This window comes from Podarcis vaucheri, assembly GCF_965113315.1.
Source record: "Podarcis vaucheri genome assembly, chromosome: 13".
Taxonomy (NCBI): Eukaryota; Metazoa; Chordata; class Lepidosauria; order Squamata; family Lacertidae; genus Podarcis; species Podarcis vaucheri.
Window position 1 is genome coordinate 1,368,036 of NC_138751.1, and position 11,975 is coordinate 1,380,010.

Below are 11,975 nucleotides of genomic sequence, written 5' to 3' on the forward strand. Positions count from 1 at the left end.
ACAGTGGCTGAATCAGAAGGGACCTTGGCGGTCCTCTAGTCCAACCCCCTGCAAGGCAGGAATCTTTTGCCCAACATGGGGCTTAAACCCACAACCCTGAGATTAGGAATATTGTGCTCTGCCAGCCGAGAAACCCACAAATCTCCCCGCCTTGTGCTTCTCAGGCTCTGGAATTCAGACCAGAGCCCTCCTGGCTAGGAGCCATTGACCGCCTAAGGGAGTTCTGCAGTTTAACTCTGCGCTACCCGAATAATTATTTCAGCCTTGCAGCTTTCTCCATGCTGTGTGTATTTTTCGGGAATGGGGGGGGCAGGAGAAGGAGGTGGCAGCCCATCTCTGAACCAGGTGAAGGGGGCAAGGAGGGCAGGCAACCTTTTGTCTTTTGCACAAACCCTGCAGCGCACATCATTTTGAAAAGACAATTCTGCCCTTTATTACTTCTGCAGAAGGAGAACAAGGGGGGCAACTGCTTAGAGGCTGAAGGAGCATTTCATACGGGGGGGCAACCCACATCCCCCTTGGTTCAGGCAAGCACAGAACAGGGAACTACCCCCCAGGAGGCAAGTATACAGCTTTCATAAAAGCAGCCATTATCCAGCTCCCCCCATTTAAGTGCACGTCACCCCCTCCACCTCCTTCCCTGGAATCCTTCAAGGGTCAAAAATCAGGGTGCCCCCCTCCTGAGACTGGGGGACCCCCCAGTATTGAAATGGTTCCTCATCAGTCTTCTTCTCCAGGAACCCCTTCATGCAGTCCAGGAAATAAGCTCCCCACAGGGGATCTCTTTCGGGGTGGGGGGTGTCCGTGGGTTTCGCTCCCCCGCCCTGCCCTACACGATTTCGAGGTGCCTGTCTTCAGGGAGGCCGTACGCGGCCTTGTTCTCCTCAAAGAGCTGGTTGAGCTTCTCCAGGTAGGTTTTGTGCAGCTCGTCGATGGCCTCGGATGACGGGTGGGGGGTCTTGGGCACGAGGATCGGGGCCCCCACTGTGGGTGGGAGACAGAGAGAGAGAGAGAGAGTTAGTGCTCGAACTCTGCACCAAGAAGTATTCCAGTTGCTTGGCTTGCCCCAGATTGCACGGGGTTGGTCTGGATGACCCCTGGGGGTCCCCTGCAATTCAGTTCCATTATTCTGACTCCTGGGGTCACCTCCCCCCCCCACACACACTGACGGCTTCTTTTAGGGTCACAACAAACTCCTCCACTGGCTAAGTGGTTAGAGCGGGCAAGGCCAGGATTCGGCCCTGAAGGATGCTAGCTGCACAGCCAAGTGCTTGACTGCCCCCCCCATAAAATCTACATACACACACTCACACCCCAGGCTTAGGGGTGCTGGGACAAGGGATTCCTTCGCTACGACTCCAGCATTGTGAAAGGGGGCTGGACTAGAGGACCTTTAGGGGTCCCCCCTCCAATGCTACAGTTCTATGGTTCCAAGGCAAACTCACCAGCTCTCCCCCCCCCCCCCATAGCCTTTGGGTCGCAAATGTGGAAGCTTGCAGCAAAATGTCTGGGCAGGGATTGGGAAAGGAAGGCAGCAAAGGGAGGGTTAGCCTTTCTCCATCAAAGGGGGGGGGTGTCAAAGGGTCCGGTTTTTGGCTTCTGCAAAGAGAGACCCACCCACCCCCCCGGGAGTTGCAGCACGCTGAGTCAGCCCGAAATCCCCCCCCCCTTCTGCCAAGGCCAAAGTCCAAGGCGACAGCTCTGCTTCCAGGAAGGCCCAGAGGGAAGGGAGGGTTGCAAAAGGCAGAGATGGTACAGAAGTCAGCGTTGGGGGGGGGGTGTATGTGTTGCATCAGCCCAGGAGCAAAGTGGGGCAGAGACGAGAGGTGCCGTGGGGCAGGCAGAAGAGGCCCAGGTTGGGTGGTTTAGGAGGGGAGGCCCCACCGGCCTCATCCAGAAATGGCTTTGCACAGAATTGTAGAGTCGGAAGGGGTTCCCTGGAGGTCATCCAGCCCAACCCTCTCAAAGGCAGGGAGCGGCAGCCAAAGAATTCCTGACTGAAAGCCTCCCGTGAAGGAAAGCCCGCGGCCTTCCAAGGTCGCAGAAGCAAAGAACCGTACGCGGGTTGGGTGGGACACCCCAGAGGCCATCTAGCCCAACCCGCTGCAATGCAGAGATGGCGGCCAAAGAGTCCCACGCAGGAGGATTGTCAACTTTCCAAGGGAGTCCGCTCTGCTGGCAAACGGGTCCAGCCCACCTAGGAGACACACACACACACCCGCGCTCTACCCACCGACTGTGTAGATGGGTCTCCGGAACGGCAGGAGCCCAACGTTGTACTGGAAGACCCCCCGGGCGTGGAAGAGGGGCAGCGCCAGCCCCATGGCCTTCTGGAGGCGCTCCTGCGCTGCCCGGATGAAGGAGCCCTGGGGGTTGGAGACCTGGTTGAAGAGCTCATTCTCCCCAAAGGAGAAGACGGGGACCAGGCCAGCTCTGGGAGGGAGGGAGAAGTGGGGGGCAGAGAGAGAGAGAGAGAGAATGAATGAGCAATGGGGCCCAGGGTGGGGGCCTGGCCAGCAGGCTGCACCTTAAGGACGCTGCTGGATCAGGCCAGGGGGGGGGGCACCCAGTCCAGAAGCCTGTGGCCAAATACCCCTAAGAAATCTAGGAACCTGGTAGACTGCTCTTGGAACAGGAGGTTCCATACAAAGAGCCCTGCTGGTATAATTCATAATCAGTTACAGCTATGGGTCTTATTCCACTGCTTTAATAATAATAAATAATAATAATAATAAATTTTATTTATACCCTGCCCTCCCTGGCCAGAGCCGGGCTCAGGGCGGCTAACACCAATAAAATTACAGTAAAAACATAATAGGAGGGGGGAAGCCAATTTAAAATACAGGTTAAAATGCAAATGCAGCCTCATTTTAAAAGTAGCCCATAGATTTATTTTTTTTGGGGGGGTACGCATACGCCTAAATATTTTGTGAATCTTTGTACTTTTGTCCATTTACTTTATTTTCCCTGATTTGAACTATAAAATGGTGATTTTCTTGAGTCAAAAATGCGAGCAATCCCTAAGCACTGTCTTTTTCTATAAACGCAGCAAAAAAAACTCATGAGGAATAAAGAATAAGGAGTGAATATTTCTTTCTAAATCTGGCAGTGAAGTTGTGAGATTGGGACTGGAGGAAGATGAAGGCTGACACTTACAATAAATAATAATTTTTGACTTTTGGGTGGGAAGGAAAAGGAATTAACCTGTGGTGCCTGGATTTAAAATTGGGAAAGCGTCAGCTAGCAGAGGGAGGAATATCTGGGCATTACTCGGGATTGAACGTCAGATTATTACGAGGAATTTTGCAGGAATAACTGATGGGCGGATACTTGCAAGTCATTTTTACAGTGGGGGGGCGAGAGAATATTTGATTCCCTGCTAAATTTGCCCTCTGACGAAGAAATGACCCGTCCATAATTTTAACGGTAGGTTAATTTTAGCTGTGAGAGACAGAATAACAACAGGAAAAAAACCCCAGAAACCCAGAAGTCAGAGATTGATGTGAGTTATAATGAGTGAAATACAGTGGTACCCCGCAAGACGAATGCCTCGCAAGACGGAAAACCCGCAAGACGAAAGGGTTTTCTGTTTTGGAGGCGCTTCGCAAGACGAATTTCCCTATGGGCTTGCATCGCAAGACGAAAGCCCATAGGGAAATGCTGGCGCTCGGGAGCAAAGACTTTCGCCCACAGCCGACCTCTTCTGAAGGCCGGCGGGGGGCAAAAGTCTTTGCTCCCCCCGCCTGCCCCGGGCGATCTTAAAATGCTGGCGGGCGGGAGCGAAGCGTTCGCTGCCGACCCCCAGCATTTTAAAATCTCCAAGGGACAGCAGAGAAGTCTCTGTCCCGGGGAGGTTTTAAAATGCTGGGGGTCGGGAGCGAAGCGCTGCCGAACCCCAGCATTTTAAAATCTCCCCGTGTCCCGGGGAGATTTTAAAATGCTGTTCCGAAGGGGGGGCGGGGACGCCTGCCCCAGCCGCCCCACTTCGGAAAGCTGTTCCGAAGTGGGGAGGGGGGGCGGGGACGCCTGCCCCAGCCGCCCCACTTCGGAAAGCTGTTCCGAAGTGGGGAGGGGGGGCGGGGACACCTGCCCCAGCCGCCCCACTTCGGAAAGCTGTTCCCGGACCTGGTCTGAAGGCGGTTTCCCTAGGAACGCATTAATTGATTTTCAATGCATTCCTATGGGAAACCGTGCATCGCAAGACGAAAAAACCGCAGGACGAAGAGACTTGCGGAACGAATTAATTTCGTCTTGCGAGGCACCACTGTAAGTATTTGTGAAGATACCAGGTAGTCCTGACATCGGGCTGGTTGATAGGGGATCAAATACTTATTTCACTCATTTATAATGCACGCCAATCTCTGACTTTTGTCTTCTGGGTTTCTGGGGGGGGGGTGTTTCCTGTTGTTATTCTATCTTTCACAGCTACGATAAACCTACCATTAAAATGATGGACGGGTCATTTCTTTGTCAGAACGGCAAATTTAGCAGGGGATCAAATATTTCCCCCCCCCCACTGTTACTTCTCCCTCCCTCTCTCCTGTTATTATTCCTTTCTCTCTTGCTTTCCTCTTCGTTCTCTTTCCGATATCTTTGTTTTGCTTCTGCTCTTCTTGTTTTTTTAATTGCATGTTGAAAAGCCTGAATAACATTATATTTAAAAAGAGCCCGGCTTGATCAGGGCTAGGGGATTTCGCTACGGACAAGTCGCGAGGAGCAACAGCAGAGGGTCCCCTGCGCCCCCAAACTCACCCATGTTGCAGCGCCATCTTGATGAAGCCCTTGCGGTTGCGAAGCTGGAGGGTCAGAGCTCCGGGTCGGGCGTCAAGCGACTCAGGAGGCCCCCCAACAGCGATCACGGCCACCTGGCCCCCGCCTTCGTGGCCAAGGAGGTAGGCGGCGCTGCTCTTGTCCGAGGAAACCAGCCCTGCAGAGGGAGAGAGAGAGAGAGAGAGAGAGAGAGAGAGAGAGAGAGCGCTCCCTTCCAACTCTACAATTCTTAAGACAACAAACTTGGTAGCCATCCCCGCCTCCTGTGGCAGGGAGTTCCACAGTCTGTGCTACAAGAAGGACTTTCCTTTCTGTGTCCAGAACCTTGCCACATTCAGCAAGTCCCCGTGCTTTGAGAAAGGGAGGAAAACTTTCCTCTGTGATGTTTTTATTTGCTGTTAAGCCCCCACAGAGTGGTTGGGAAAACCCAGTCGGATGGGTGGCCTACAAACAATAAATTATAGTAGTAGTAGTAGTAATAATAATAATAATAATAATAATAATAATAATAATAATAATAAATAACATTTTATTTATATCCCGCCCTCCCCAGCCGAAGCCGGGCTCAGAGCGGCTAACAACAATAAAAGTAACACAAGATTCTAAAATCAATTCATTTTAAAATCAATTTAAGTCAATTATTATTATTATTATTATTATTATTATTATTATTATTATTATTTCCACCTTCTCCATGCCACACATGATTTCATAGCCTCTTGCTTGTCTTTAAACTTAAAAGCCCCCCCCCCCTTTCCTCATAGGAGAGTCGCTCCATCATCTCCTTCTGAACCTCTCCCAACTCTTCGATATCCTTTTAAAGGAGAGGTGACCGGAACCATAGAATCATAGAGTTGGAAGAGACCACAAGGGCCATGGAGTCCAACCCCCTGCCAAGCAGGAAACACCATCAGAGCACTCCTGACATATGGTTGTCAAGCCTCTGCTTAAAGACCTCCAAAGTAGGAGACTCCACCACACTCCTTGGCAGCAAATTCCACTGTCAAACAGCTCTTACTGTCAGGAAGTTCTTCCTAATGTTTAGGTGGAATCTTCTTTCTTGTAGTTTGGATCCATTGCTCCGTGTCCGCTTCTCTGGAGCAGCAGAAAACAACCTTTCTCCCTCCTCTATGTGACATCCTTTCCTATATTTGAACATGGCTATCATATCACCCCTTAACCTCCTCTTCTCCAGGCTAAACATGCCCAGCTCCCTTAGCCGTTCCTCATAAGGCATCGTTTCCAGGCCTTTGACCATTTTGGTTGCCCTCCTCTGGACACGTTCCAGTTTGTCAGTGTCCTTCTTGAATTGTGGTGCCCAGAACTGGACACAGTACTCCAGGTGAGGTCTGACCAGAGCAGAATACAGTGGCACTATTACTTCCCTTGATCTAGATGCTATACTCCTATTGATGCAGCCCAGAATTGCATTGGCTTTTTTACTTGCCGCGTCACACTGTTGGCTCATGTCAAGTTTGTGGTCAACCAAGACTCCTAGAATCATAGAATAGAATCATAGAATCCTAGAGTTGGAAGAGACCCCAAGGGCCATCGAGTCCAACCCCCTGCCAAGCAGGAAACACCATCAGAGCACTCCTGACATATGGTTGTCAAGCCTCTGCTTAAAGACCTCCAAAGAAGGAGACGCCACCACACTCCTTGGCAGCAAATTCCACTGTCAAACAGCTCTTACTGTCAGGAAGTTCTTCCTAGCCATATGCAATATTCAGTTCATATAATGGCACGTGGCGGTTCCTCTTGCCCCACACCTACCCACCCAAGCCCGGCAGCCCCCTGCCCGGGTCCCCCAAGCCTCTCACCGCCGCTCATGATGTAGTCTCGGAAGAAGGGCACCTTGAACCAGAAGGGCAGCATCAGCAGGTGTGGGGTGAGTCCCGGGAAGAGGGCAGAGAAGCCGGTGCCCTCCGTGCAGAAGTTCCCGAAGGCGCCAGCCACCAGCACTCCGTGGGGGTGGAAGCCGAAGAGGTAGTTGCGCGAGGGGTCCAGATCCACTGTCTTCACCAGCTGCCGTGGGGCGGGGGGAGAAAGAGGGGGGCAGGGTGAGGGAGCAGCCGGAAACATGGGGGGCAGGCAGTGCAAGGGAGAATGAATGAAGGCAGGCAGGGGACATTCCTCACACACACATACCCCACTTTTTGGGGAGGGGAGGGCACCCGAAGGTGGTAGGGGGAGAGGGTATTTGGTGACCCCCGCAATGAATTACCCTAGAGGGATATGGGTGTTTCCCGCAGATGTTGTCACTGCACTGCAGAGGGTTGGGCTGGATGACCTTTGGGGGTCCCACGCAACCCTACAATTCTGTGGCTCAAAGCCATTCTCTGGTTCCCAGGGCCAGCCCCATTGGGGAGCCCCACTTCTGAACCCAGATGGAAACCTGCAGCATACCTGTGGGGTTTTATTTATTGCACACACAGAGGGGGGGGGGGGAAACCTGAGAGCAATTGATGAATAATAATAAGTTTTATTTATACCCTGCCCTCCCCAGCCAAGACCAGGCTCCGGGCAGCTAACACCAGGTATAAAAAACGATTAAAATACAGCATAAAAACAGGATTAAAACACAACGTTAAAATGCAGCCTCATTTCAGTAGAAGCTCAAATCAAAAACTTTTTGGGGATGAAAACGTCAAATCTTCACCCAGGCCAACTAAACTGAAGAGAGTCTGTCAATAAAAGTACTGGTAAAAGCAACTCTTCAGAACAATCGAAGAATAAAGCCAGCAATCAACTCAAAACAGATTAAGACACCGGCTTTCTAAACATCTGGACAGGCCTTGGAATAACAGTTGGAAGGGAACCCAAGGATCATCTAGTCCAACCCCAGGAATAGGCAGCTATGCCACACGGGGATTGAACCCACAACTTTGGCGTTATCAGCACCACGGTCTAAATATCTGACCTATCCTGAAGGTCTGGCTCTAAGCAGAAATGTTCTCAGCCAAAAGAGCCCTGCAAAAGCGCCTGGCTGACATCAATAAGCAGGGAGTTCCACAGTTTCCTTACAAATGCAAAGAGGATATTAGGAGGCAGCTGCAGCAGCGCCGGCTCCACACTGTGGAAGGAAAGGCACTCTACACATGCTCCGTGTCTCAGCTCAGCCTTGCCATTGCAGCCTCCGCCTCCCACACACCTCTCCAATATGGGGCAGACACTGACCCCCTCCCATGGGGCTGCAGAGCTTTTATGGGTCTGCGAAGGACTCCGGGGAAGTCTTCTCTTTTCTACAGGACAGAAGGAATGTGGCTTTTCCTGAATGTTTGCTCCTGCTGTTCAAACAGAGGTGGAATTTGTACCCAGGTCAAGTGGAGCAGAGAGGAAGGTCCGGCGAGGGCAATGGGGAGGCAGGCAGCGGCCAAAGGAGGATGTGGAGAAGCCAGAAGGATATATAGATTATAAAGGTAAAGGTAAAGGTACCCCTGCCCGAACGGGCCAGTCTTGACAGACTCTGGGGTTTGTGCGCCCATCTCACATCTATTGGCCGGGGGCCAGCGCTGTCCGGGGACACTTCCGGGTCACGTGGCCAGTGTGACAACGCTGCTCTGGTGAGCCAGCGCAGCACACGGAACGCCGTTTACCTTCCCGCTGGTAAGCGGTACCTATTTATCTACTTGCCCCCGGGGGTGCTTTCGAACTGCTAGGTGGGCAGGCGCTGGGACCGAGCAGCGGGAGCGCACCCCGCCGCGGGGATTCGAACCGCCGACCTTTCGATCGGCAAGCCCTAGGCGCTGAGGCTTTAGCCCACAGCGCCACCCGCGTCCCCCTATAGATTATATCTCTCTGCATATCCGGTTTTCATCACTTAAACCGATTAATTCTCAATTTGTTACACATTTCTCTTATTTGACGTTACATATAACAACTTTCTGTCTGCAAGAGGCGTTCAACTGACCCAGAAGCCAGGGGGCTCCCCTTCCTCAGAGGGTTTTTAACAGAGGTTGGCTGGCCATCCGGATCAGGGATTCGTCAGCTGCAATTCCTGCAAGGCAAGAGGGTTGGGCTAGATGTCCCTTGGGGTCCCCCTTCCGACTCCGGCCTTTGGCATCTCTCTGTCTCCTGGGGCGAAGTCTAACCGCTGGGTTTGCAGCATCGAAGGTCCTGGAGGTCCTGGGATGCCCAGATGCCAAGACCCCTTGGCCTCCAAAGGAAAGTAGGGCAAGATGTCTGGCACCAGCTGCAACTCTCTGCACGCCACCCGGCCAAGGAGGGCACAGGTCACGCCAGGCCCTGTTGCAGGAATTTATGCATAGGTGGGGGGGGGGTTGCCCCTCCAGCAGATACCATGTACATGCAGCCCACTACCAAAATCAGCACAATTACTTTTGTGACTTGTCCCCACAAAACACTTCATCACAGTTTCTTCCTCTCTATTCAAAGGGCCTTTGCTGCACAATACCAAATGTAAGAATTCACTGAGCAATGGATCTCTGTACTGGCTCACTGGGAAAACTTCAGAAATTCATCTAGACCTGTGAGCTCAGCTCCTCAGCAGCCCCTCTGCCTGAGGGATAATCCCTGGCCTCCTGATACCTGAGTGCCAGACAGGTAGCCATTCCAGAAAGAACAAACCCAGATGAAGACAAAAGGGTGGGGTGAACTTGGCTGGGAAACAGGGAAATGTGAATATCCCTTTTGTTCCACTTGATGGGTGTTTGGTGGAGGGCAAGGGGAACCATGGGGCAGGGTCCAGGATGCTCAGATTACTGCCCCCAGACCTCTCCTTTCATGATGTAACTGTGATGTATTAGTGATTTCGTTTGGGGGGGGTGTAACATGGGGATTAAAGATAAAGGGACCCCTGACCATTAGGTCCAGTTGTGGCCGACTCTGGGGTTGCAGCGCTCATCTCGCTTTACTGGCCGAAGGAGCCGGCGTACAGCTTCTGGGTCATGTGGCCAGCAGGACTAAGCCGCTTCTGGCAAACCAGAGCAGCGCACGGAAACGCCGTTTACCTTCCCGCCAGAGCAGTACCTATTGATCTACTTGCACTTTGACGTGCTTTCGAACTGCTAGGTTGGCAGGAGCAGGGACCGAGGAATGGGAGCTCAGCCGGTTGTGGGGATTTGAACTGCCAACCTTCTGATCGGCAAGCCCTAGACTCTGTGGTTTAACCCACAGCGCCACCCACGTCCCTCTGACATGGGGATGAGCAGCTAATCAAAGTTTGGGTTCTCTTTTGTTTGGGGCTTCCATCTTGTTCCACTTGAGGCAGGTGGGAGTCCTGTCTGACAGTCTTCAATCAAGACCAAGCTGAGTGGCTGCTGTTTTGCTCTGGGATTCCCGGCTGGGGTCCTGGTTTTTTGTCCAAGGGAGCCCTCAGATTTCACAGCCCCAAGACACACACACACAAACACACGCCCTGCTCACCGTCATGGGGAAGTAGTCTCGGAAGTAGCGCCACACAGCCCAGTTGCGGACCCAGTTGGAGCGGCGGCCCCCTCTGGCCGGGGTCTCCCAGTCCAGGTATAGCCATGCGGCGTAGAGCACAGCCAGCACCCAGCCATCTCCCAGGAGCAAGACGAGGAACAAGACCAGGCAGCATTGCGCTGGGGAGAGAGAGGCAGCCCTGGGTTCAGTTAGGTGCCCTCAAGAGGCTAGTCCTCAGTGTTCGCCCCACCCGGGAAAACCAACACACATACAATGCCTGCAAATCCCACACCACAAGCCCCTCCGAGAGGGTGGCTGCTGGGAAAGGGACCGGCCCCTGCTCCACCCCAGCCGATTCCTGCCTCAAAGGGGTTTGGGCTGGATGACCCCTTGGGGTCCCGTTCAAGGGAGCTTCTTCACAATACATAAAAATGTTTCTCTTGAACATGGTGATAAGGATAATAATTTTACTATTCACACCCCACCCATCTGACTGGGCTGCCCCGCACTGTGAAAGGAAAGGCACTCTGCACATGCTCCATGTCTCAGCTCAGCCTCTGCCTCTGGCTGGTTAACACCCAATACCTTTTGAAGTATATATTTCTTTGTATTTGCTCTTGTTTGTTATTTCGTCTTATTATCTATTTTGCCTTTTTTTTACGTTGCATTATTAAGCTGCAAACCGTGCCTAGACGAAGGTTGGTATGCAAAGGTAAACTCTACAAAGCGGAAAGTGGCAAGGAATGTCTGCTCAAACAGCCAGCAAAAGGGACCTCTCTCTGCACATGCTCAGAGGCACTCTGCTGTGGCCGCGGCTCTGGAACAGACGCTGATGGGATGCCGCAGAAAAGACCCTTCTCCAACCCCCCTCCCGCCCTTCCCCAGCCTCCCACCCACCTGCGCAGCCGACCCAAAGCTCATTCCTTGCTCCCTCCAAATCGACACCCTCCTTGCAGGGCGGATTCTGCACGCTGCTTTCAACCAAGCTGGCAGAGTCGCCCCCTTTCCTAGTGGGGAGCTAGAAGGAGGGACACCCCCCCCCGAAGCAACGCACGTTCAGCCAAGCAAGGCAGCCCACAAACTCCTTGAGAGGCGCCAAACTCCCCCCGCCTCGACTTTTTTTTTGTTAAAGAATCCCCGGAATTGCACCGCCCCCCAAAAAGCGAAAATCCTGCAGCGCCCCTGAAATGGGCACAGGGAAGTCTCCTCTCCCCCCGCCCCGAAATGGATGCCCGCCTCTTCGCCACCTGCGGGCAGCGCCCCCCGGAGCCAGCCCCTTCCCAAGCGCCCTGGGTCCTTGCCCCATAGGAGAAGCCCCCCCCCACCCCTTTCCAGAGACCTCACCCAGCGCCAGGAAGGAAAAGACCCACTGCAGCACCGCGGCGGTCTGGAGGCGGCGTCGCAGCGGGAGCCGCAGCGGGGCGAACTGGAGCAGCATCGCGAGCGCCGCGGGGCAGAGACCGGAGGCAGAAAACGCCGCCCGCGCCGGAGAGGAGGCTTATCTGGGGCAGAGTCCAGCCCCGCCTCGCCCCCCCCCCAGGCTCCCATTGGACGGGCAGCGGCCCCGCCCGCCCCCCAAATGGGCAGGCTACACCTGGCAGGCCGTCATCCCACCGGGCAAAAGCTGCGCCGGTGGGATTTGCGCGCGTAAAAGCGCAGGGAGGAGGCGGACAGGCTGTTTTGGGATGGGCTGCGGCAAGGAAGGGCGGGCTCGGAAGCTGAAACGCCGCTTTTATTCAGGGTATCTAAGGAACCCTAGAATTGTGGAGCAGGGAGGGACCCCCAAAGGCCATCTAGTCCAGCCCCACCGCAGTGCAGCT

General features: G+C 53.5%; 1 protein-coding gene across 1 annotated transcript; it reads right to left on the reverse strand.

Moving 5' to 3' along the window:
- Window positions 1-408: 408 nt before the first annotated feature.
- On the reverse strand, window positions 409-11,654 carry LOC309518039 (2-acylglycerol O-acyltransferase 2-like). The gene is made up of 6 exons (XM_082197827.1): window positions 11,500-11,654; window positions 10,156-10,334; window positions 6,591-6,795; window positions 4,753-4,927; window positions 2,234-2,433; window positions 409-984 (listed from the first exon to the last, which is right to left on the reverse strand). The coding sequence occupies exons 1-6, from the start codon at window positions 11,591-11,593 to the stop codon at window positions 830-832; spliced, it is 1,008 nt and encodes a 335-aa protein (XP_082053953.1). The 5' UTR covers window positions 11,594-11,654; the 3' UTR covers window positions 409-829.
- Window positions 11,655-11,975: the final 321 nt, after the last annotated feature.

What these genes read in the sequence shown, in the direction of transcription:
- LOC309518039 (XM_082197827.1), bottom strand. Translation starts at nt 11,593, where the DNA reads ATGCTGCTCCAGTTCGCCCCGCTGCGGCTCCCGCTGCGACGCCGCCTC. An exon ending in AAGATGGCGCTGCAACATGG is followed by an intron (nt 2,434 to 4,752) that starts GTGAGTTTGGGG and finishes CCTCCCTCCCAG; the next exon opens with AGCTGGCCTGGTCCCCGTCT. An exon ending in GAGACCCATCTACACAGTCG is followed by an intron (nt 985 to 2,233) that starts GTGGGTAGAGCG and finishes TCCCACCCACAG; the next exon opens with TGGGGGCCCCGATCCTCGTG.